We start from the raw sequence: 23,231 nt of genomic DNA on the forward strand, positions 1-23,231 counted from the left end.
CTACAGAATCTTTGCACTAAGGTGCAGGTTGAAGTGAACATTCAAAGGTTGGGGCTTGATATAGTGATTAATTTGAAAAAGGGCATTATAGGAAAAAAGCATTCAGGTAGCCTCCATCCATCCATCCATCCATTCATTCATTCATTCCTTTTTGTGTTTTGAAGAAGGTCTACCCATCTTTTTGGAATTAAATACTGATGCTTAAAGCTGGGGCTGTTTTATCATTTGCTGGCTTCTAATTTAATGCTTTATCATTAAAATAGCCCAAGTAAAAGTAAACATGTGAACGGGCATGGCGTCTGGCAGACATGGCAGAAGTGCCACTGAGAGCACCGATGCCTTGTAGACATTTGAGGACATGTGGCTTCCACTCTTTACCGCACTGCTGCACAGGTAGTCCACAAATCCCAGATGGGAAGTTCAAATCCAGGCATTTATTTTCCTGATTTCAATAGAACAAAGATAAACAGCCCAAACTACGAAATGATGGGAAATAATTCAATTAATTGGCACTGTGGTGGCATCACAAATGATATATCCCTGCCTGTGGCTTGGCAACAAAATTCAGTGGGAAGTAAAATGCCTTTAAAACCTGTTGCAGACAAGCACTTTGGATACAGCAGTTCTCCCATAAGAATTAAATGAAACCTAGACTGATGAAATTAATTGCACTGTAAAACACATACCTGTAATCCATGCCTGTTTGGAAGACATCAAAACCTGCCTTGATTGGCTGTAGCCTGGAGTAAAGCAAAGGGATAACCAACAAACAGCCGTGTATTTTGTACAGCCTGTGTCTGAAACAGAAGCTAATTTAAAAAGGAATGACAAGGTTTTTCTGACATTTCAGCACCATTCATTCACAAGAAGGGGTCTGACAAGCATTATCTAATAACTTAACAAATGCCTTTGACAAGGTTTGCAAGGGGAATGGGAGGAACTGAGATAATTGCTATTTTGTTTCTAGATTTTCAGGCTCCTAAAATGTCTGTCCATTCATAACATGCAAGAACATGGCACATGCTAGCAATAACTCATTAAAGCCTTCCTTTTTTTAGATATTTCCTCAGCACAAAATCATAAAATCATCTTCACCCTCTGATTGTTGCACCAATCTTCACAGTTTTTAAAATAGCACTATTAGATCTCTTGAAGAGCTGTGGTGGCGCAGTGGTTAGAATGCAGTATTGCAGGCTAACTCTGCCAACTGCCGGGAGTTCAATTCTCACCGATTCTCAAGGCTGACTCAGCCTTCTACCTTCTGAGGCCGGTAAAATGAGGACCCAGATTGTTGGGGCTTGATAGAGGCTGACTCTGTAAGCTGTTCAAATAGTGCTACATAGCACGATGGGGTGGTATAGAAGTCTAAATGCTATTGCTATTGTTACCTGTACAAAATCAGAATTTTATATTAAAAATGCAGAAGTTTAGTCTGGCAGTTTACTTTGGGAAAACAAACAGCTTTCATAAGGAAAGCAAGATAGATGTTTCTTACTCTTGAGAATTACTAAACAAGAATACTCACCTGCAAACAGAGTTAAACCATTTTGATGCATATAAGATAGACTGAATCTGTCCCTTCACCAGTCCTCTTTAATGCATTTGGCGGAACATTATTTTATTCTGTACTATAGCTTATACCATTTCAAGGAAAACTAGTTATTCAGGTTCCATTTGTAATAATAGAAATGTAGCCTGGTATATTTCCTTTATTTTGCATTCAAGAGTCACAGATGAATGGATAGTCTGAAGACGGATCTAGTGCTGCTCACTTCAGTGGAACAAGACTAATGAACTGATCGATAAACAAACACATAATACCATCTTCTGCTGTAAGGATAATTGCAGCACGGGTGGTCCTTGTCTTACAACTGGCAAATGGGACCAGAATTTCCATTGCTAAACAAGGTGGTTGTTAAGGGAGTTATTCCGGATTTTACGACCTTTTTTGGCACAGTTAAGCTAATTACTGCAGTTGTTAAGTGAATTAAGCAGATTCAGTTTCCCCCATTGACAGTGCTTGTCTGAAGCTGGCTGGGAACGTCATAAATGTGATCACATGATCCCAGGATGCTGCAGCCATCATAAATGTATCCCAGTTGCCCTGTGCCTGAATTTTGATCACGTGACCATGGGATGTTGTGACAGCTGTAAATGCAGGGACCAGTTGAAGGTCCCCCCTTTTTTTTCAGTGCTGTTGTAACTTTGAATGGTCACTAAACAAATGGCTGTAAGTTGAGGACTATCTGCAGTTTCACTCCTAGTCCACAGGGCAAGGGAGGCAAATACACCAAAGTCTGACAATGACTAATTGTAAAAGTTATCTTTCCATAGATGTACAAACTGGATCCAGCAGGGTGATTTCCTAGGTTATTTTTCTTAGCATGTTGTGTGAATCAAGCCATGTGCATGGTTGATAATGTATTCAACAAGCCCTGATTAAGAAAACCATGCCTTATGGTGATATGTGAACCTGGGTTATTCAGCTGCATCCATCTCAAAGTTAAGCCACTTTGATTAGTACACCAGTCTTTCCCCTATTCTATGACTAATGACTGAGTGCTCAAAGCCATAAATCCAGCTTATGATATTTTGTGCATCTGCAATTTTATTTTAAGGACATCTAAATGGCACCGCTCTGTAGGTATTTACAGAGGTAGTCATTTTATACGCTAGGTTCATGCACAGAAATCCAATACGTATTTCTACAGAACTTACTCCCCTCAGCTCAATCGACTTTATTTTCAAATAAGCATGCATAGAATTGTACAGTGACACAATAGGTGGGAAAGACTGTACAGCTGGCAGCCGCTATGAACTATGAGTGAATGGCAACAGAGGTTTTGTGATGCAGCTCAGATTTGTGAGTCATTCATTGGTTGAAAAAAAAAGGAAATAAAATCTAAATTCCGAGGAACCGATACAGCCTTTTAATGTAGAATAAGCTGACATAATGAGGTGGAGATCTTGGTTAATATAAAAAATTACAAGGATTCATCAAAATGGGAGACATCTTAATGAAAATTGAATGCTTGCTGAAGAGGAACAATATTTACATATGGTTATTTCAATGAAACAGAACAAAAAATTGCACTTAAAGGAGAAACCAGGTCCCCAGTGAGGAGTAAGAATGAGACAAGATTGTCATGGGATTTGCAGAATTCAACAGTACAATTATATTCAACTCTATATACACTCAGATGAAACAGAACACCTCTGTCTTAAAAAGCAAGGATTGTGCTTAACTGTACAACTGTACAAATATCTTGTTCGTGTGTTCACAAATTTTCAAGTTAAAGGAATTGATCCTCTCTGCCACTTCAGACTCACAGTGCCATAGACCGAACTTAAGCACTTACTTCTTCTGTTAAGTTTATTCATATATGTATTTCAGTTTAATTGACCAAACCTCGGAGGACTTGACCTGATTTAAATGTGCTTACAAAAATAGTTTAAAACCCTAGAGATCAAGATATATAGATATATATATACCTCTAGTCTAATGAGAAGGTGATCTGCACATAATAAGACTGTTCTGAAAGACAACTGCTCGTTTGCATGTGTGAATCTCCTGTGGGACCCATCCTGCAATTATGCTAACAGGATGCCAAGTTATGGACCTCCAAGGAATAGCAGTTGTGGATATGCTGACATTGTGCATGTGACAAGTTCCAAGTGCCCTCTTTCCCTCTCTGTAAAACATCTGATGGATGTAGAAAGGTCCATGCCTTGCAGCAACAAGATGTGAGTTAATAACAATAAGAATATATGTATCTGTTCTATTTTTGGACACCAATGCTCTGAATATTTCCAGGGTATCTGAGATTATGTTAATCTAAACAAAGAAGTTAGAATATACGTAATGTAAAGAATCTGGGATACATTTCCATGATTAGGGCAAAACACTATCTTTTTTCTCTGAGATGTACTTACACACAAGTTTAAAATCAAGAAAAACAAGATTATATTCAATTTTTCCAATTTATCACAATTTATCACAAAGATCTTGTTCTCCCCTTCTCCCACAGCTGATCAGATGTAGCATGTAGATGGAATAATGGCAGATATGTAGTACAACTGTATAGGATAACACATCTATTGATGATTAATGCAATTTTTGTAACTTCAGCCACAAGACAAAATTAATGCTAACTTATGTTTCTTCCAGAGTGAACATCCTTGTGAGTCTACAATGCAGCTTTTAATTATTTTACCCTTCTTCCTGACACATTATCTGTGCGGGTTTCCTCCCCCCTCCAAATACACAATAAAATATTTGCAGAATAGAACCAGATCAGGAAGGAAAATTACTGGTTAATCTGTTTGTTTGGTATGTAAGCTTCCTAACCAAAACTCTTGACGATAGGACTCTCACTTGTTGTTCTCGTATCAATCCACAAACTGTCTTTCACATATGAAGAGTAGAAGTACCATCTGCAACAGGAAGGTTTGATTAGAGAGGAAGCTATAAGCCCATGCAGTATTTGATTAAAGGTGAGATATCACTCAAGGGAAAGTTGCTCTTTAGAGTGTAATGATGCTATCACAGCTCAAGACTGGAGTTGATTAACATCAAATCCTCTAGTGACAAAACAGGATACTTCAGATAAGAGAGAGAAATATTCCTGCTCCTACTGAAATAATTCAGGTTTTCAAAATAGTGCAAACCATGGGACAGATTTTCCATAATATCATAGTATGACATAATACGTTCAGTTAACTGGGTGCAAATTTGTAGGTTTCCTGGCACTTATCTAATCAACCAATGATCACTGTGCATATATCAAATAAGTAACTGCAGTGTATTATTTTAGTTAACCAAATCATATCAAAGTTAGGTACAAAATGTGGCTCAGAGTGGACCTTTAGTAAGAGGGGATTACACTTCGCAAATTTGACTGCTAAGCAGTCACTGGTCAGCAATAAGCATTTTTTCTATTACGAGTTGCAAAGAATATACATCCTTTGAGTTACTTCAAGCTTGGAGCAGACAGATATTATTCACTTCAAAGCTTTGTGAGATATGTAACCTCTTGCTCCTGGCAGTGTTTCTCTGTACATTCAGGGCAGCTTTGGTGAAGTGGAAAGCTTGGTAACAACCCAAAGAATGACTAGCTGCTAGCCAGCTAACCACCAAAGAATGACTAAGCAAATCAGCACCTGTGATTTCCGTTACAGTGACGTTAACATTTGTCACATAACATTTTCAAAGCGTAGGGAGCAGTTCTATGAACTATGAATATTTGGCATGACCTTTCATCTAGAACCTATGCAGCCAGGAGTTAAAAGTCAAATGCTGAGCAATTGTGAGTTTCTACATTACTTCCTAGACTTTGGGTGAAGACTGCAGAAGGGACATTTCCTCATTATTTTCAACTGGAGGACTGTTGTACACTTATCATGTTATAAAATGGTCTGTTGCCAATATGCTTCTAGATATCCAAAATCACATGAAAGAAACCTTCATGCTGATGATTATGTTGGAAAGCATATGACTCAGGGTAGCAAGGAAGAACCTGGGGAACAGCATTCAGTAACTGTTCAGTAGGTTGACAGACTGAATGCCATGTAAACATGATTAAATTCACAGTGTATTGCCAAATAAATGCACAATTTTTATCTTTGTATTCCCAGAATATTCTGTGATCCTCCGAGGTCACTGGGCAATATAAAGATGGGGTCTCCTGTTAAAGGAATGCATGTGTGGCTACACAAAAGAATTAGTTTACGAGTTTGTTCGCAGATGCATGAATGTTGCTAGACAACAATTGATGATTGGCAGCTAAATGCATTCATTGATTTCAGTTGAAAACCACTCTGAGGTGATAGGAGAGTGCTCTGATTTTGACTGCAAATTCATAAGGCAAATCACCTGACTTGGTCAAACACAACGGCCAGACTGATGCGAAGCAGCTCAGAAGAAGATTTCCTAAAGCTTTTCTAATTTCTTCTTTTCTAAAAAGTAGGGAAGATCTTTTGGCGTACGTTTTTTTCTTTTATGATTACAAAAATAGGACTTAATAATATTAACAACAATATGAATAATACAAAATAATTATAATTGCATACTTTTTTTGGAAAAGTATTAACACAAATCAGCAAAAACACATCACCCCTCCCCCCTTCATTGAATTAAAATGGTGAAGATGAACGCTTTTATAAAGGCCAAGTTCTCAGTACAAAAGAGAGGAGAAGCAGCTTGAAAATGGATTATCTTTCCATAAGGCAACTTGTTACCTTTTATCTACTTCCTTGATTTATATTGGGATTGTTTGGTCTTTTAAAAAAGCATCAGAACTTGGCTTGTTTCAATTTATCGATGTGATAACAGAGTTTGAGTGCTGGTCCCAGCTTCAGACCCAAATATTTCATGATCATGTCGCTTTTCAGTAGCAAGAGAGCATTGCCATCAATCTCCTAATACAAAAAGAACAACAGAAGACGGAATGAAAAGCATAAATCATAATTTGGAACTGTGTTTGCAGAAGAAATAAAACAATTTACTGCAATGCTGTGGAAAGAATTGGCCTGCACGTCTCTGACAATGCTAAACATGTTTGAGAAATTCAATAAAGTAGGACCTCAATTCCTAAATGTTCTACCATTCCAAAATTGGATCTATTTAGCTGAAGTGCTGTGAATTTATTTATTTAAAATACATTTATGCAACCTGCCATGCCATGCAACATCTGGCAGAATACAACATTAAAATGCCTTCCATAAAAATGTAAATTAACACAAAAGTAATAATGAGATAACTGAATAATGAAACACCACCACCATGAAAAGACAAGCACTAAACATCTGAGCATAAGCCTAAACTGAAGTCAAGTTTCAGAAGCAGCTGTTGAATTTCTTGATGGTCCACTTTCCATCAAGTCCTCCCAAGCACAGACCCAGTGTCAGACATGTTAGTGTTGGCTTGCCATCAGAAGTTGTGGGTGCTTCATCACTGGAGGTTTTTAAGAAGAGACTGGATAGTCACTTGTCTGAAATGATTTAGGGTCTCCTGCTTGAGCAGGGGGCTGGACTAGAAGCTCTATTCTGATTGATTGATTGATTGATTGATTGATTGTGCTTGGAGGACTACATAGTCACAAGGAAATATGATCTTTCACAAAAGAAGCAGCAGCAACTACAAACTGGTGAATCAGGTGACAGGGATGGGAACATCTACAAGACTTATATACCACTTCACAGTGCTTTACAGCCCTCTCTAAGCGGTTTACAGAGTCAGCCTATTGCCCCCAACAATCTAGGTCCTCATTTTACTGACCTCGGAAGGATGGAAGGCTGAGTCAATGTTGAGCCAGCAAGAGTCGAACTCCTGGCAGTTGGCAGAATTAGCCTGCAATACTGCAGGCTAACCACTGTGCCAGCATGGCTCTTATGCTCATAGTCAGATGATTATGAATGGCCAAAAACCTAGTTCAACTATGAACTATATAAGCTGCCGGTTACTGGGTCTTTGCAGGAGATGTCAAAAAAGTCAAGATGGCAGCCTTGACTGCACTACTGAGCCTCGGTCTCTTTATTTATATGTCCTGTGTTTACAATCAGATAAAAGGGATGGAGATTTCATGGCTGTCATTTTGACATCATTGCCAAACATGCCTGGCCACTAACAATAAAATAGCTGAGGAGCTTCTATTAAAGTTGAAAGAATTTGGGGTCAATATTCATAGTGCAAAAATTATCCTCTTCATGAAATGGGAGGTTGCAACCACCTAGTAAAAACAGGAAGGACAAGTTAGTCCAGAGCCCAGGCCCAGAGACACAAACAAGTTCCCACAACCAGGAGGATCGTGCGTTGTCCTAAAGCCCCATATTTCTTGTAAAGAGAATGTATTCCTCAGATGCTTCTCTCCATGATTCACTTGTCGGGGTCTCTTTCATTAAGGGTATATTGCATCAGCTGAAAAAGCTAGAGTGCATTGCAATTCAAAGTATGGCTAAATAACATCCAGCAATCTAGGGTTAATGTAAAAAGCTCCAGAGAATTTTGTAAAGCAGAAACAGCACTCCAGGCAGTGATTGAGTATATATTCTTCCATCACAGGCTTGGTTTGGTTATAGAGCTGAACTATATTAATCATTTCAGGGATGGTTTATAATGGCCACTGGAGCTCATAACATGCACTAGCTTCTCAAAGTCTGTTGTGAGCCTGCAAAAGTATAAAGCAACTGGAAACATTTCATGTTGCTTTATTACAATCTAATCCTGTGAACACTGACTGTCAGGTTTAATATTTCAAGAGTGGTGTAAAGCTCTCTGAAAGACCCACTAACCAATGCAAACAAGCTCTAAATCACAAGGCTGACTTTGCTGTGGCTTCTTAAAGTGTAAAACATTCTGCTTGGTAATTGAACAGAAATGGAAGGATTGCTTTTGCCATCTTTTTTTTTCCTTTGGCTTTTTTTTAAAAAACAACAACTGGGAAAGCAAATTTATTCTGCCCAGCAGTACAACCACTTTATTAAGGTAAGAGGTAAGCTCACTTCTGGATAGGCATCGCGGCATGACCGGCACAGGAAGACGGGGTCCGTCTTCCACGTTCAATTTTTCTCCGCTGGGGACCCTAAAAAAGGTTGAAAGTCACCCCAGAGATGCGACGAAGAAGTAGGGGACCCTCATTGATCATGGAGAGGCTACACCGGTTTGGAAGCCCTCCAAATCGGTGGGGGAAAGGCTGGCTACACTTCTGTGGCCAGTCAGAAGCTGCTGACAACCAAAGAAAATAAGCACTAACAAGCAACTTGTGAGCAATGTGGATGGAACTAGATGAGACTTTATCCTCTATGACTTTAAGACTTTTTTCCTGGAAAAAAATGCCCAAAGCAAAGAATCCTCCCCGAAGAGAGAGGAAAGGGGAATTTCTGCCCTATTCCCTCAGGAAAAGAAAAGTGGTGAACTAATTGTTTGGGGGAAAAACAGAGAAAATCACAAGATTAATTTGGAACCAATACAGATATATAGCTTTGAAATTTGGGGACTAAAAGTATTTTTGAGATTTTTTTTAGAAAAGAGACTTGAAAAGTTTGTAATATAAGTTTGGATTTAAAAAGCTGGAAGACAGCATTAATGACATCTAGTGGAGAACTATGGCACTACAATTTATTATTAAAGGAACTTGGCTTGAAGCCCAGACTTAGATAAGACTTTGGTTGTCCTTTGGTTGTCCTTTCACTTTTGAAGATTGCATCTGGAAAAGTCGGGGGTCCTCTTGGGCTGCTTCTTTGTTGTTCTGGGAAACTTTCACTTTTGCAGACTGCAGCTGGGAAAAGGGGAAAAAACTATTGGGCTGCTTATCTGTGTTGGGGACCTTATTGGACTATAAAGATTACATACAAAACAAAATGAGTGTTCCATACTTAGCCTTAAATGGTAAAAAAAATCATCTTTAACACCTGTTTCCGAAGTTCCAGCTTGATATACCAACAAGAAAATGTTAATGAATCTCAGAAAGAAATTATTTCTATGTTGAAATCAATCCAATAGACAATTGTTTTATTTCATGATGAGACTAAAAATAATGCAAATGAGATAAAAGAACAATTTTCTAATCTAAACTTACAAATTCAGACAATGACTACAAAGAAGGAACTAGTAACTCAGAAAACAGAAGGAAAATTAGAAGAAACGGATCGAAAGATGGAGGACCTAAAGGAAGGAATTAACAGATAGATACAGACAAATGAAAAATTAGAAGATGCAGTGGTAACACCGGAAATTGAAAAAATATATTACTTGTCAAGATCTTAGAACACATTTGAGGATAAGGAAGAAGAGCTGATCAAATGGATGATAAAGGTGTTAGGAGAAATGCTGAATATTGACAAACAAGAAATAAAAAGAAAAACTGAAGGAGAAAGATGCAGGCTGTTTAATGAATATAAATGGGTTATATAAAATACTTCAGTCAAATTCTCTTCCTCATTCTAAACAATATATACAAAAACAGAGGAAGAATTACTTGATGATTCAAATGTACTGACTTGGAAAATTATTTGGCAAAGTAAGAAAGATAGAGTAAGACTGGAAAAAATAGAGGTTTTGACCTATGTTTGAATATGATTTAGAAAATAGATAACTGTTAGAAATAAAAGTATTATTACAATTAGAAGGATAGGATTTGTAACTAGAATATTATATTTTGTTATAAGATGAGAAATATTCTAAAAATTCTAAAAGGGTTTAAATAAGGGAAGCCTTTGATTACCCAAATATAATTTATTATGAGAAAATTATAAGTGATAGAGATACTTTGAATATTGGGGGGGGGGAAATTAAAATTTAAAAAAAGCTGGAAAAACAGGATATTGATTGAACAAATGGATTTTAAGTGCTGTTAGAAGAAAAGTCAAATGCAATTGAGATATGTTTTGGCTAGAAAAGATATTATAAACTGACATTATCGATATTATGTACAATTCCAGAAATGTGATGAAGATGTCTATATTTAATTGTATATGTATTAACAGTAACAAGAATTGTATTTGCCCAGTGTGGAAAAATGCATACCACCGGAAGAAGAGAGGATCAAGAAAGCACTGGATGGTGTAGTATTGGAACTAGACTGAGAAAGTTAATATGTACCATTGAATTACCAATGGACCCAGACAACACGTTGTTTATTAAGTACTTATGATTGTAAAATTTAGAAAATTAATAAAATATTTTTTTAAAAAAGTAAGGGGTAAGCTAATTGGAAATAAAGCTAAAATAATCTATACAAAGATGGTGTTAAGAAATACAAATGCTTTCAGTTCTATGCATCATTGGAGGAGGTAGATCCATTTCTGAATAAACAGGTTAAATCTGTCTTCATTCAAAGACTGCACTTTCTTTTCTGTATTAATTTTTTGATCATGAATCAGAATTCAGTGAGAATTCTGTTGCATCAAATCTCACTTTTGGATTGGCTTTATTTGTTAATTAGCCAGATGGCTTTGATTTTAACTGTACCCCTGAACTCCGTTTCCACACTCAAACACAATTTAAGTACAGCGTATTGAACAGACCACAAGCAATTGAGTTTATACAATATACTAACTAAGCTATAAATCTTGGCTTAGAAACAACCAGGGCAGAATTTACATAACTTAAGCTGCAACCAAAAAATGCCTGTTGTGCTCAGCCAATATTTAAGTCCAGCCCAAACTTTCCTTATATTTTTCTATATCTCCTTGAAATTGCATAGATTGGCCCAGCTCGTAAGGAGCATCTATGTAGCGATTTGGTGAAGATCAGCCATCCCAGAGTAATGAAGCATGCCTTAAGATACAGTGTTGAAGTTACTGATATTGTTTTCAGTAAATACATTACTGATCTCTCTTTGTTGTGATAAGTTACATTAATAATTCTTCTCATTGGACAGTGGGGGCATGTCACAGCCAAATTAGCTGAATGCAAGGAAAGGAAGTCAGGAGCTGGGAATGTCAGTGGCATTCAGGACATCAATTTAAATGATGCACCTGCTCTTTAAAATGATTTAACGTGCTGAAAACTGTGGTTAAGGTTAATGGAGTAATCACTTGTCTCTCACCTCTGGTGTCTTCTTGTTAATCCAGTTTAGCTATGAAGGTTAACAATTGCTTAGAAATGAGTAATTCAAAGACATAATTGAGCTGAATACGATGATAGTTTTAATCAACCACTAGACCTCTTGTAGGCTTCCCTGTGAAGCTGACAGAATTATAAGCAGGAGGGGAGGGAGTGCTGGGGTGGGGGGAAGGATTTAAAACTGATGCACCTTTGAATTCTCATCTTTCTTACAAAGGATTGTTGTTCTACAAAAACACTAGCAAGCCTAGTTGTTGGATAATCTTCTGACTGAAAATGAAAAACCCAGCAAGGTCAGTTCCACTAGTCTAGCTCTTCAACAGACTTTTTCCCACAGTGACTGGAATGGTATTTCAGGGGAGTACACAAGAAAATGGTTCTGCCACTCAGTTCTCTTGCAATTGACCCTCAGTGGCAGGCTGCCTGGCCATGGAGTCCCTGTTCAGTTGTAGCACTAACAATGAGCTTTAGAATCATCCTCTCTGAATCCATCCAAGCCCCACCTCAGGCTCTCTAAGATATGATTGCCATCAAGTTGTATGTGAGATCCGGGTTCAGGGTTTCTCAATCTTGGCTACTTGAAGATGTGTGGACTTCAACTCCCAGAATTCCCCAGCCAGCCATCTTGAACTTCACCCATCTTCAAGTTGCCAAGGTTGAGAAACACTGCCCTAGATTAATTGTATTTGCCTGGAGGAAGACTCACTTGGACTAATTTTTGTCAGCTGCCAAACCATTTCAATTTACGTTGGTTCAAGTACAGACCAAAGCCATTTGCTAGAAGGTTAAATTTGGATACTGTCATTTATTGCAGAAAGCCTTCTTACGTACATGTTTCCTGAAGAGTTCCACGTGGGGTCCTAACGCATGAGGATCCGCATCTTTAACAAACCATACCACATCATCAACAGTCCAGGTCAAAGGATTTTTGCTTGTGGGTCTTGTTGCATCCTGTCTGTCTGGAGATGGACTGGAGGCTACAGGAATGAAGCAAGAGTTGGTGGGAGAGAATAACGCATGGCAAAGCAATACCAAACAATTTGAAGTCTATATAACTAGGTTACATTAATACAATGACTGTGTTTGCATGTCATTTTAAGCTGTAGGAAAGTTTCTTTGGGTTTGGTTTAATATAGTGTGTGAACTCAACCTCTGTAAATTTTAAAGTATGTTTCAAAGCTGACCATTTTGTATGAAGTCAGTCAGTTATGGTTAACCAATAAGTCATAATTAAGCAAAACATGGCCGAGCCTATTTTCTGAACTTAACAAGAAAATTTTAATAAATTCATTTTTATAATGTTAATGCTTGTTAATTTTTGAGCAATGCACAGGAAGGAAATATAATGTCAGTGCTGCCATCCTGCTTCACCTCACCACTGCTTTGTTGATACCAGACTGCCATAAATCCTGAGGGGGGGGGGAAGGGAAGAGATTGGCCAACCAACTCCAAGGTTACAACTGTGGGAATAGAATGCGGAACATCACTAACACCACAGCTAAGCATCAGAACTGTTACCAAAACAATTTGTTTGAATCCAAGTGGACACCGGGGAGATAGTCTCGGGGGGGGGGGGAACCTGGGAAAGGGGAAAGTAAGTAGGCAGTTTTTGCGCTCAAATCTCAGATCTGGCTTTTTCTATCTTGTAACCACTTGGCTTTAATAAAGTTATTCCTTTCACTATCAATGCAGTTGAAAGCTCTTTTTTTCTAAACAACCAGGTCGGGACACATAAGTTATCTTGCATTCAGGAACAAGCAGTGTTTTCATTGGTTGTTGAATTTCTTTGGTCCTATTAATTGTGGGGAATGCAAATGAAATCCAAGTTCCATAGAAAATACTTGTTTTTTCTTCTTTTTTTCTCTCTTTATCCTCTACAGAAACCTTTCCCAACTCCGCACCCTAGCATTAGACAATTTGGTGTCTCCAAACTTCTGGGGATTTCAGTTCCCTCAGCTAATAGAGGCAATCACAAGGCATTGGAGAAGTCACAGACCAGCAATTTCTAGAGAATTCTAAGCTGTCCATCCTTGTTTTAAAGTTCAACTCAAAATTCCTACCCGGGATAACCATGAATGACTGGCTGAGAATTCTGGGAATTGTAATCCCGAAACATCCAAAGACCCCAGCCTAGAAAATCTGTTCTTGGCAATGCACTAATGTCATTCCTCCAAATTAAATTATTTAGAGGATTTTTAAATAGCTATAATGACACAAGATCACCAATCCTCATAAGATTTAAGCTAGGGAAAGAGTCTTGAAACAAGAGATCTCACAAGATTTTAGGTAATTTTGGGGGGGAAATCTAGGGCGTGAAAACAATTATCAATCTCTGCTTTACAGCCTAAGCAGAGGTGAGGAACCTGTAGCCCTCCAGGAATAGTGAAAATGCAATGTTTACCTCAGTGTTTCTCAGCCTTGGCAAGTTTAAGCTGTATGAAATTCAACTCCCATGTTGTCTAGGAAATGTTTAAAGTCTCCAAGATTGAGAAACACTGGTTTAGGCATTCAGTCAGTATGGTTAAAGATAAAGGGTGCTGAGAGTTTTAATTCAGCAATAACTGAAGGGCTGCAACTTGCCGGTCTATGAATGTCTATGGTTGATCTACTGACCTAAAATGATTGTGGCAGATCGTGGCGTAGTATGTTATGTGAATCCAATCAATTAGGTTGAATTAGTTAACTATGGTTAATTAAACTAAGAGTTTCCTTGTGTGAACACAGCCTATAATTTCTTCTGATAGGATATTTCTTAGTGGAAGTGCAATTCTATGCCTTCAACATATCTAAAAGCAATAACATTTAAATTAGTTCAGCTACTGATTTTTATACATATACATATACATATTTTGCTTTATTGCCACTTCATATCTTCTTGCAATTAAATTTAAAGGAATTTGCATCCAGTCTAGATATTTTCACTTTATCACTTCACTGTCATTTTCATCCAGATAATGTTGAAATTCAGATAATATATGAAATGACAGCTTCATTCAATCTTTTGCTAAGGCATCCCAACTGGGACTGAGATCTTTTCATAGTCCATCCAAGCTAATCCAAGTGGACATGTTACTTTTTGTGTCCATCTCTTTCTGTTAAATGTACAATGTGTCTTGCACATTTATATTTCTGTTTTAATGCTATAGTTATGACTTTGTTGCAGTTGGTTTGTCACTTCCCTCATTTCCTATTTGATTTCTAAGTAGATCTTTAGCATTTATTTATCCATTGTACTCTGTGTGGTTCCAGATCAGTACATATAAAAGAGAGATGCTAATAGGATGGGAGAAGACATAGAAAGGCAGGTCAACTATAAATGCTTCCATTTCTTGTGCCACGAAAGAAAAAAGATATTAGCTACCAAGTTGCTGATTGAATATAAGTACCAAATTCTGCAACATGCATGCAAAACATCTGTTCCATAACTCTGCTTTGATCCCATCCTACATGTTATTGCCCTGTTCTGTTTTTTCACATTAAGTGTTCTATGATTTGAACTTTAAGTGTGAAACTCATGGACTTTGTCCAGAACTCATATGCTTCTATCAATAACAAAATTTTACCATTTTGTTTTTATTTATGATTTTAGATATTTGGATTGTTTTATTATGTCTGTCACCCAGAGTCACTATATGAGATGAATGACTGTATAAATATAATAAATAAAATAACCCCAGCTATTATCATCACGGATAACTGATTAAAATAGCCATCAAAAAGCCAAAACAAGACTTTAGTAAATCATGCTATCCACGTGTCATTTTAAACCAGGGAATAATTTCATTTGGCTGCAGTTCATATGGTGAAAAATAAACCATTTCTGTGATGTTGTCTATTATATTTTAGAGGAGAGTGTGGGAATCCCCTATCCCAGTGGTGGCAAACCTATGGCACGGGTGCCAGAGGCGGCACTCGGAGCCCTCTCTGTGGGCACATGTGCCATTGCCCCAGCCTTGCCTCCCTCGTGACCCCCTCCTCACCAGCAGCCTCCCTGGAGGAGAGTCACCCCCGAGCGTGGCCCATGCGGAGCAGCACAGCCAAGGACATGGCAGCCAGGCAGTGTAGACAAGACTCTGCCCTCACACCCCATCACGCACAGTTGATGCTGCGGGGCGCGGGCAGAGGGTGTGGCTACCATGGCGCTGCTGGGCTGCCTGAATGATCTATGGCGGGGCCTGGAGGCGGTGAGTGGCCCTGTGGGCAGGCGGGGTGGGGGCGGAGCAGGGGTGGGGCAGGGGGTGGAATGGGGGTGGGGCCAATTTTTGGGCACTTGGTCTCTAAAATGTTCGCCATCATTGCCCTATCCTTTGAGTATCTCTATCCCTGACTCTGTTTTTCGGTCCGATAAAGTGCGTGTGAAACTAGAACCTGGCAGCTGACAAATTCAGAAAGTCCTGACAATGACATCTTTTTCTCTTTTTCTCATTATAGGATAAGTCATGGTTGCACTTTTCCTTTCATCAATATCTGCTTCATCAATATTCTCCTTCAATAATATAATGGAAAGGACACATTACATGTGGGGCAGGCATAACCTTTCTGTATGTAAGAATCCTTTCCTCTTTTATGCCTTCTTTAACCAGGAGTTTAGATGTAATGAATCCCTCTTTGGAGGGAGCTACTAAACAGCAGAGTGACGAATGTGGTGGACATACATTTTAATGGCATCAAACCTGGGCAGATTAAGGTCATTTGGCATTTAATCAAAGCAATAAAGCATTTTGGGATGAAAGTGCATTTTTGTTTCTATTCTAAGACTGCAGAATTATAAATCTTGGTTGTTGTCTCTGTGCTCTGTTCCTTTTCTGAGCACTTCCCCTTTTGTTTACTCCTCTTCTCTTTTAAAGTGCCAGATGGCACAAGATTAAGTGAAACCTGCTTAGTTGCTCTTATATCTGTGGTGCGCTTATGTGTATGCATCCAGAGAGAATTTAGTTTTACATTTATTTTTATCTAGTCTTTATTATTTTCATAAATAACTCAAGGTGGCAAACATACCTAATTCTTCTTCCTCTTTCTATTTTCTCCACAGCAATATCCCTGTGTGGTGGGTTAGGCTGAGAGAGGGTGACTGACCCAAGGTCACCCAGCTAGCTTTCATGCCAAAATCTGGACTAGAACTCACAATCACCCAATTTCTGGCTTGGTGCCTTAACCACTAGACCAGGGGTAGGCAACCTTGGTTCTTTTATGACTCGTGGACTTCAACTCCCAGAATTCCTGAGCCAGCATGGCTAAGCTTGGAAATCTCTCCCTTTCCCCTCAGCATGGCTGGCTCAGGAATTCTGGGAGTTGAAGTCCATGAGTCATAAAAGAGCCAAGGTTGCCTACCCCTGCACTAGACCAAACTGACCTAGTGAATGGAAGGCTAAAGGCTTAGACAATGAGACATAATATTAGTTACATAATTTAGCTGAAGAAGTCTCACCTCAGTTTATCCTCAAAACAATCCCACATGATAGCCTGAGGAGAAGAGAACTAACTGAAATTCAAACAAAGATGGATTTCCATAGACCTCTCCCTAATTCCAATTCATCACATTGGCTATGTGGCTGTCAATATGATACTATTTGGTTTATCATCCCTAAGTAGCCACTGGAAAGCACTTTTCAGGAAACCTCTAGCTTAACATCTTAGCACAAACCAGAGATGGAACAGCATTAATGCAAAATATCTTCAGGAATTGCAACAGTGCTAACTTCGTGTTAGCCTGCCTGGTCTGTGGTCTGCTACAAGAACTATCTGGATATTAGCATGGATGTACATCATTGATAGAAGTCAAGGAAGAGCAGGATCCTTGTAGATAGCAGCCCACTGAAGACTCCAGATGCAATTTCCACCTTCTCTTTGTAGAGCAGGAACTGACTGTCCTTTTTTGAGGCTGCAGAACTGTGTTGGGTAATGTTAACTGTTCTGAAAAAGCAGACCAGTGACCTGATGTTCTATATTGCAGTTTCTATTTTCTACTCTACTACTGCTGTACAAAGCAGCATCAGAATGTTTGACAGAGCATTATACAATATAAATGAGTAAGACACAAATTAAGGGTGTGAGAGATATGGAGGAATTGAAATGTCTAGCTAGTAGATGAACAATAGGAGAGCTAAGAGGTTCAAACATATTACTCAGAAAGATTCAGAAGCACAGTGTAAGCTGTTAAATAAATAGAGATTATAAGAGATTATTGCCTGTTTAAAGTTACAATGATCAAGGTTTATGAACATAAGGTCCATTGCTGCAATATATTGATAAAGGTAGTCTTATTTCTAAGACTTCCTCTATTTGGCATTTACATGCTTTAAATGTTAAGCTCAAAAATTCCAAAAATGAACAAAATACTGTAAGCCCAGCTGTTTGTTTATAAACTAACCCCGAAAATGAATTCCATAAAAGGCCTTCCAGGAGAATTTTGGACTCACATCATAAAGAGTTTAAGAGACTAAATTCAACATCTTGAACTGAGTTAATTGATAGTCAACAGAACTGATGCAAAACTGGCTGACACCACTCTTCTTCATGAATATTGTATGCAGTTATTTTTTGTTTTGCTTTTTTTCTTGCTGTAGGAGTTCTTCCTGTATATAAATCCTGCATTTATGCATCTGAAATTATTCACACCAGGGATTAAATACATTAATAACAATCTCATCTCTCACATGTCATAGGTATCCTAGGGTACTTGTCATCAGAATTAATCAAGATGATAAAGAATACTCAAATTACAAAGAGAGAGGACTGTTTGCTACCAATAATTACCCATAAAGATCATAATTTAGATAAAATCCAATTTCCTGGCTTTGGCAGGTGGAAAGGAAAAATGTAAATGAACTATGGAGTACTTAAAAACTTAGAAAGTATTTCGAAAGGAAAGTGAACCTATTTATCCATTCTTAAACAGTGTACATAGAATGCGATAACATTGACTAGCAGATCTGGATTTACATAAAACACCCCCTGTTCCTGGGAATCAGAAGCTGCATGAAGTTAGAATTTAGCCACTTGACTCATAGCATTTCAAGAGCTCCCATACTAATGCTGCTTTTTTTTCTGTAAAGAACTGTATGGTGACTGATCTCTGTATACCTTTCACTCCATGCAATGAACTTCTCAAAGTTTCCTTTTTGGAAGAATGGGAATTGCAGACTTACAATCTCCCCAAGAAGAAAGAGCCAACATAATCAGCTTTGCAGAAAATATAGCAGCTAGTACTGATGAATGGAATGATTGTCTCCTCTAGGCCCAATCCTAAAGATTGCAGTGCTGCAAATAATTAAAGCCTTGGTCAACTTCTTCCGTTTTATTTACTCAGTCCAATCAGTGTAACCCTTTGGTCTAGTGCAGGGATCTCCAACCTTGGCAACTTTACGACTTGTGGACTTCAACTCCCAGAATTCCTCAGCCGGCATGGCCGACTGAGGAATTCTGGGAGTTGAAGCCCACAAGTCGTAAAGTTGCCAAGGTTGGAGACCCCTGGTCTAGTGAACAAGATCCGTTTTGTTTTAATTTCTCAGCTCCTGGCTTAGAAGCAGCTTGTTGTCCTGTCTTTATAGATGTTTGATTGCTCACCTGGGACTCAGTTTCCCTGGCAGTAAGAGAGTAGCATAGCATTAACATTACAGCAGATTCTGGATCCCCTTCATAGCACCAGAAAGCATGAGCATGTCATTTCTGCATATCACCTGCCATTTAAAAGCACACAGATCAAGGAGAAATTCTTGTACCTCCTTTGTTGCCCAGCACATAGCAGCCTGAGAATCAGAAGAGATTTGGGCTGCACTGATCAGGCTTCTGAATGCGCTGCCCACCAAAAGCTTGAGTCCTGTATGCTCCAAGAAAGAAGGGAGTTGGAGCAGAATTCCAGTCTCCAGGCAGAATGTATTAGGCGCAGTGTTTCCCAAACTTGACAATTTTAAGGCATGAGGACTTCAACTCCCAGAATTCCACAGCCAGCAACGCTGGCTGTGGAATTCTGGGAGTTGAAGTCCACATGCCTTAAAATTGTCAAGTTTGGGAAACACTGTATTAGGGTTATGCATGTACCTTGTGTGTGCACGTGCCTTCAAATCAATATTGACACCTGGTGACTGCCTGGGAAAGTCCCTGCAGTTTCTTTGGCAACATTTTTGAGAAATGGTTTGCCCTTGCCTTCTTTTTAGGGCTGACAGAGGTGATTGGACAAAGGTCACCCAGCAGGCTTCAATCATAGATATGTCTAGAATAGTGGCGATGAACCTATGGCACGCGTGCCGGAGGCGGCACTCAGAGCCCTCTCTGTGGGCACACACGCCATTGGCCCAGCTTTGCCTCCCCCATGGCCCCCTCACCAGCAGCCCCCCCCCCAGAGAGTCGCCCCTGGGTGCGGAACAGCGCAGCCAAGGACATGGCAGCCAGGTAGCAGGGACAAGACTCCGCCTTCGCGCCCCGATGTGCGCAGATGATGCTGCTGGGCACGGGTTGAGGGCATGGCTGCCATAGTGCTGCAGGGCTGCCTGGGCAATCTGCAGTGGGCCATGGAGGTGGTGGGGGCCCTGCAAGCAGGCAGGGGTAGAGTGGGGGTGGAGTGGGGGTGAAGCAGGGGCAGGTGGCGGAGCGGGCAGGTGGGCTGGGGGAGGGGCAGTTTTTGGGCACTCAGTCTCTAAAAGGTTCGCCATCACTGGTGTAGAATTCACTATATCCTAGTTTCTAGCCTGAAGCCTTAACTACTACAAGTTAAGTTCCTTTTTAAAAAAGATACTTGTACCTTTATGAAAGTTAAATTTTAGTGACTTATGTTTTCTCTTGGATAGCAAAACTGATTTTATCCGGCCAGAAGTTGCATAATTGCATTTTGGTGATAAATAGACATAGTTTAAAATCTTGCTGCCACTAGGGCTAGGCTATATGATAACATTGGTTCTTATACTGAGGTTCTTTCCTATCTTATCAACCCTTTTCTTTATGACTTAATATTTTAGGTATGGTAGGTGGTAGGAGTAAGGAGAGGATAATTCAGGTCTCTTTCTTATCTTGTCTAAGGATTAATTATTGATTACCTCTTGATGGAGCCGCAGCAAAATCTGCTCCTCAGTTGGACAATATCTGTTTAACCAATAGAATTGCACAGCATTTAATCTTATATGCTGTTTCACAGTGCTTTTACAGCCCTCTCTAAGTGGTTTACGGAGTCAGCCTATTGCCCCCAAAAATCTGGGTCCTCATTTTACCGACCTCAGAAGGATGGAAGGCTGAGTCAACTTTGAGCGGGTGAGACTCGAACTGCTGAACTGCTGGCAGCTGACAGTCACCCGAAGTAGCCTACAGTGCTGCATTCTAACCACTGCACCACCAAGGCTCAGAAGAGAATATTTGTAGCTCAGGGTTGAAGTGTGGGGCCCTTGGTGCACTGATGTTGTTACCTAGTTTGGCAATGAAATGTCTCCAACAAAACCACCAAGCTCAGAGAGCACCAAAGACCCCACAATATCTGTTTAAATTGTCTGACTGAAGACCTGGGCTACAAAAAAACCCAGACATAGGTGGCAGTAAGGAGATACAGAAAACTTTGCTGCCATCTAATTTGGAAAACTTATTTCAATAATTTTCCTTCCTACATTGTAATTTGCAGAAGGGATCTCATCTCTCATTAGCCTCAGTCAGTATAACAGATCCCATAGTCTCTGGAAGGCTAGAGATTCCTTGCTCAATTGTACAGGTAGACTGGGAAAAAAATACTATAGTTATTAAATAGGGTCCAATTTTCCTTCAATTTGAAAAAAAGTTGAAGCTATTATTTTCAAATGATAGTTAATCTCTAAATCTCATGTCTGAACATTTAAATGTTCATATTTGCAATGTTATTTTCTTTTATCATAAGATTAAAGGGGGGACATGTACAGGAGTTAAATAGGTACATCAACAATCTATGTCTTATTATGATTAACTGACCCCATCTGGCATCTTTAGTAGCCTCCAGTATGAGATTCCTACTCTACCTTTTTCATGCTCAGAGCAGAGCATAGATAGATTGGACTACATTTGATGCTGCCCAGCATCTTTATAAAATAACATCTTGATGATATCTGGTTTATAAGAAAGATAATACGCAAACTTCAGCAATGTTCCTCTGTTATTACATGAAATACAAAAGGAGCTAAATTAGAGTTCTAATTCATTGTTTGCATCAGAGCAGTCAAAAGAACTGAATGGGAAATCTAAAATTACTTTCATAATTCTGACTTATACAGATACTACAATTTGTGTGGGTTTATGTCACAGCACTAAGCACAACTTCTATGGACTTGTGTGCATTAGACTGCATGAATAAGCCCTGCATGTCTGCAGACTTTGCACAGAGTCTCCATCCCCGCACAGTTACTGCACAAAGGTTGGGGGTCAAGGTTTGTTGCCACAATCCTACTGTTATCTGCATGCAATTACTGTACACACAATTGCTTTCTCAAGAGGAAGCTTGATATAAGACTGTAGAAATCAGTAAGATGATAAAATCATTACAAGAAAAGGAACATGTTAAGTTACCATTTCTGTTTCCTTCCAGAATGGTTCCGTTTCTGGTTGGGCTGGATGTTTGATGCCTCAGAGTAGCGGTTGATGGTCCTCCAGAAGCCACTTGAGCAGAACGATGACTGCAGGAGGAAGACGATCCTCCACCGTGCCGTCCCTCTCCAGAATTTTGTCTCATAGAGTACAAAGATCCCACGCAATTAAATGCTGAATCAGAGGGATCAATGCTGTAGTGTTTTGTAGCCAGGGGTTCAACCAGATAATCTTCAGGTATAATTGTTTCTGCTTGAAAAAGAAGAATCAGGTTATTTTGAAATACAGTGCTGTTTCCAAAAGCAAGAAAATTGATTTTGGAACTTGTTTTTAATTTTGTTTTAAATACTGGACAGACAGTTTAAATCCACTAGCAAATTTAAGTGTGAGCCACTGTAAACTGAAAGAGTTGTATTATACACAAATTATTAATAAGGATTTATAATAAAAATAGGTTGAAGTTAATTTTTAAGACAGTAGCTACATAGTTTTGAAGTTAATTAATACTGCCCATCTCTGACAACCTGAGACTCAGAGCTTAAATTGTTTTGGAAAGATTATCTGAATATGTGCAGAAAAGGTATTATTAGACTTAAATAAATATGTAAATTCAGGAGTTTGTTGGAAAGATGGAGCAGAGGTCTCATCCTGCTCAATGGCACAAAATAAATCACAGGACAGGTAGTGATTACCTGACTGTTAAGTCTCCTCTTTGCTTGCACTTACAACAGAAAGGTGTGAAAGGGGCACTTAATTGGTAAAACCTTGTGCTAGATTTTGAGCCATGAAAATAAGCAAAATGGATTTTGACAAATCTTTAATCAGAGAAAATGCTTTTTATTGATACAAGCCCTATGTCTTATTTGAAATGGGGGTTTGTTAGCAAATTACAGGGGAGAAGCCAACGTCATCCTGCACTGCACTGACTCCTTGACAGCAGTTGTCTAATTCAGAGTTTTCAAACTTGTTCAGGCTGCAAAACTTGATTAAAAAATAAAAAAAATCCTGGGATCCAGGATCAAGAGGCAAAGCTCTAATGATAGAAAATTGTCTGTGTGGATGGAGATGTCTTTGTCTTTAGTCTCATCAAGTTTTATGGAGTTCTATGAGACACAGCCTGAAAAAACCTTGGTGT

At 39.0% G+C, this 23,231-nt stretch overlaps 1 protein-coding gene across 12 annotated transcripts in view; it reads right to left on the reverse strand.

The window, feature by feature from the left end:
* Window positions 1-2,907: 2,907 nt before the first annotated feature.
* The window catches only part of SCML4 (Scm polycomb group protein like 4), an 80,588-nt gene continuing 60,264 nt past the window's right edge, over window positions 2,908-23,231 (reverse strand). For 11 of the 12 annotated variants that reach the window (XM_039351125.1, XM_039351132.1, XM_039351129.1 and 8 more), the window contains 3 exons: window positions 22,079-22,348; window positions 12,395-12,540; window positions 2,908-6,417 (listed from right to left, as the gene is read on the reverse strand). In XM_039351125.1, the coding sequence (XP_039207059.1) occupies window positions 6,292-6,417; window positions 12,395-12,540; window positions 22,079-22,348 (542 nt within the window). In that variant the 3' untranslated portion in view covers window positions 2,908-6,291. The remainder of the gene's footprint in view (window positions 6,418-12,394; window positions 12,541-22,078; window positions 22,349-23,231) is intronic. The other variant, XM_039351126.1, reaches the window with a different exon arrangement.

Source organism: Crotalus tigris, unplaced genomic scaffold (genome assembly GCF_016545835.1).
Source record: "Crotalus tigris isolate CLP2741 ecotype Arizona unplaced genomic scaffold, ASM1654583v1 scf7180000018371.15429387391:27106975, whole genome shotgun sequence".
NCBI lineage: Eukaryota > Metazoa > Chordata > Lepidosauria > Squamata > Viperidae > Crotalus > Crotalus tigris.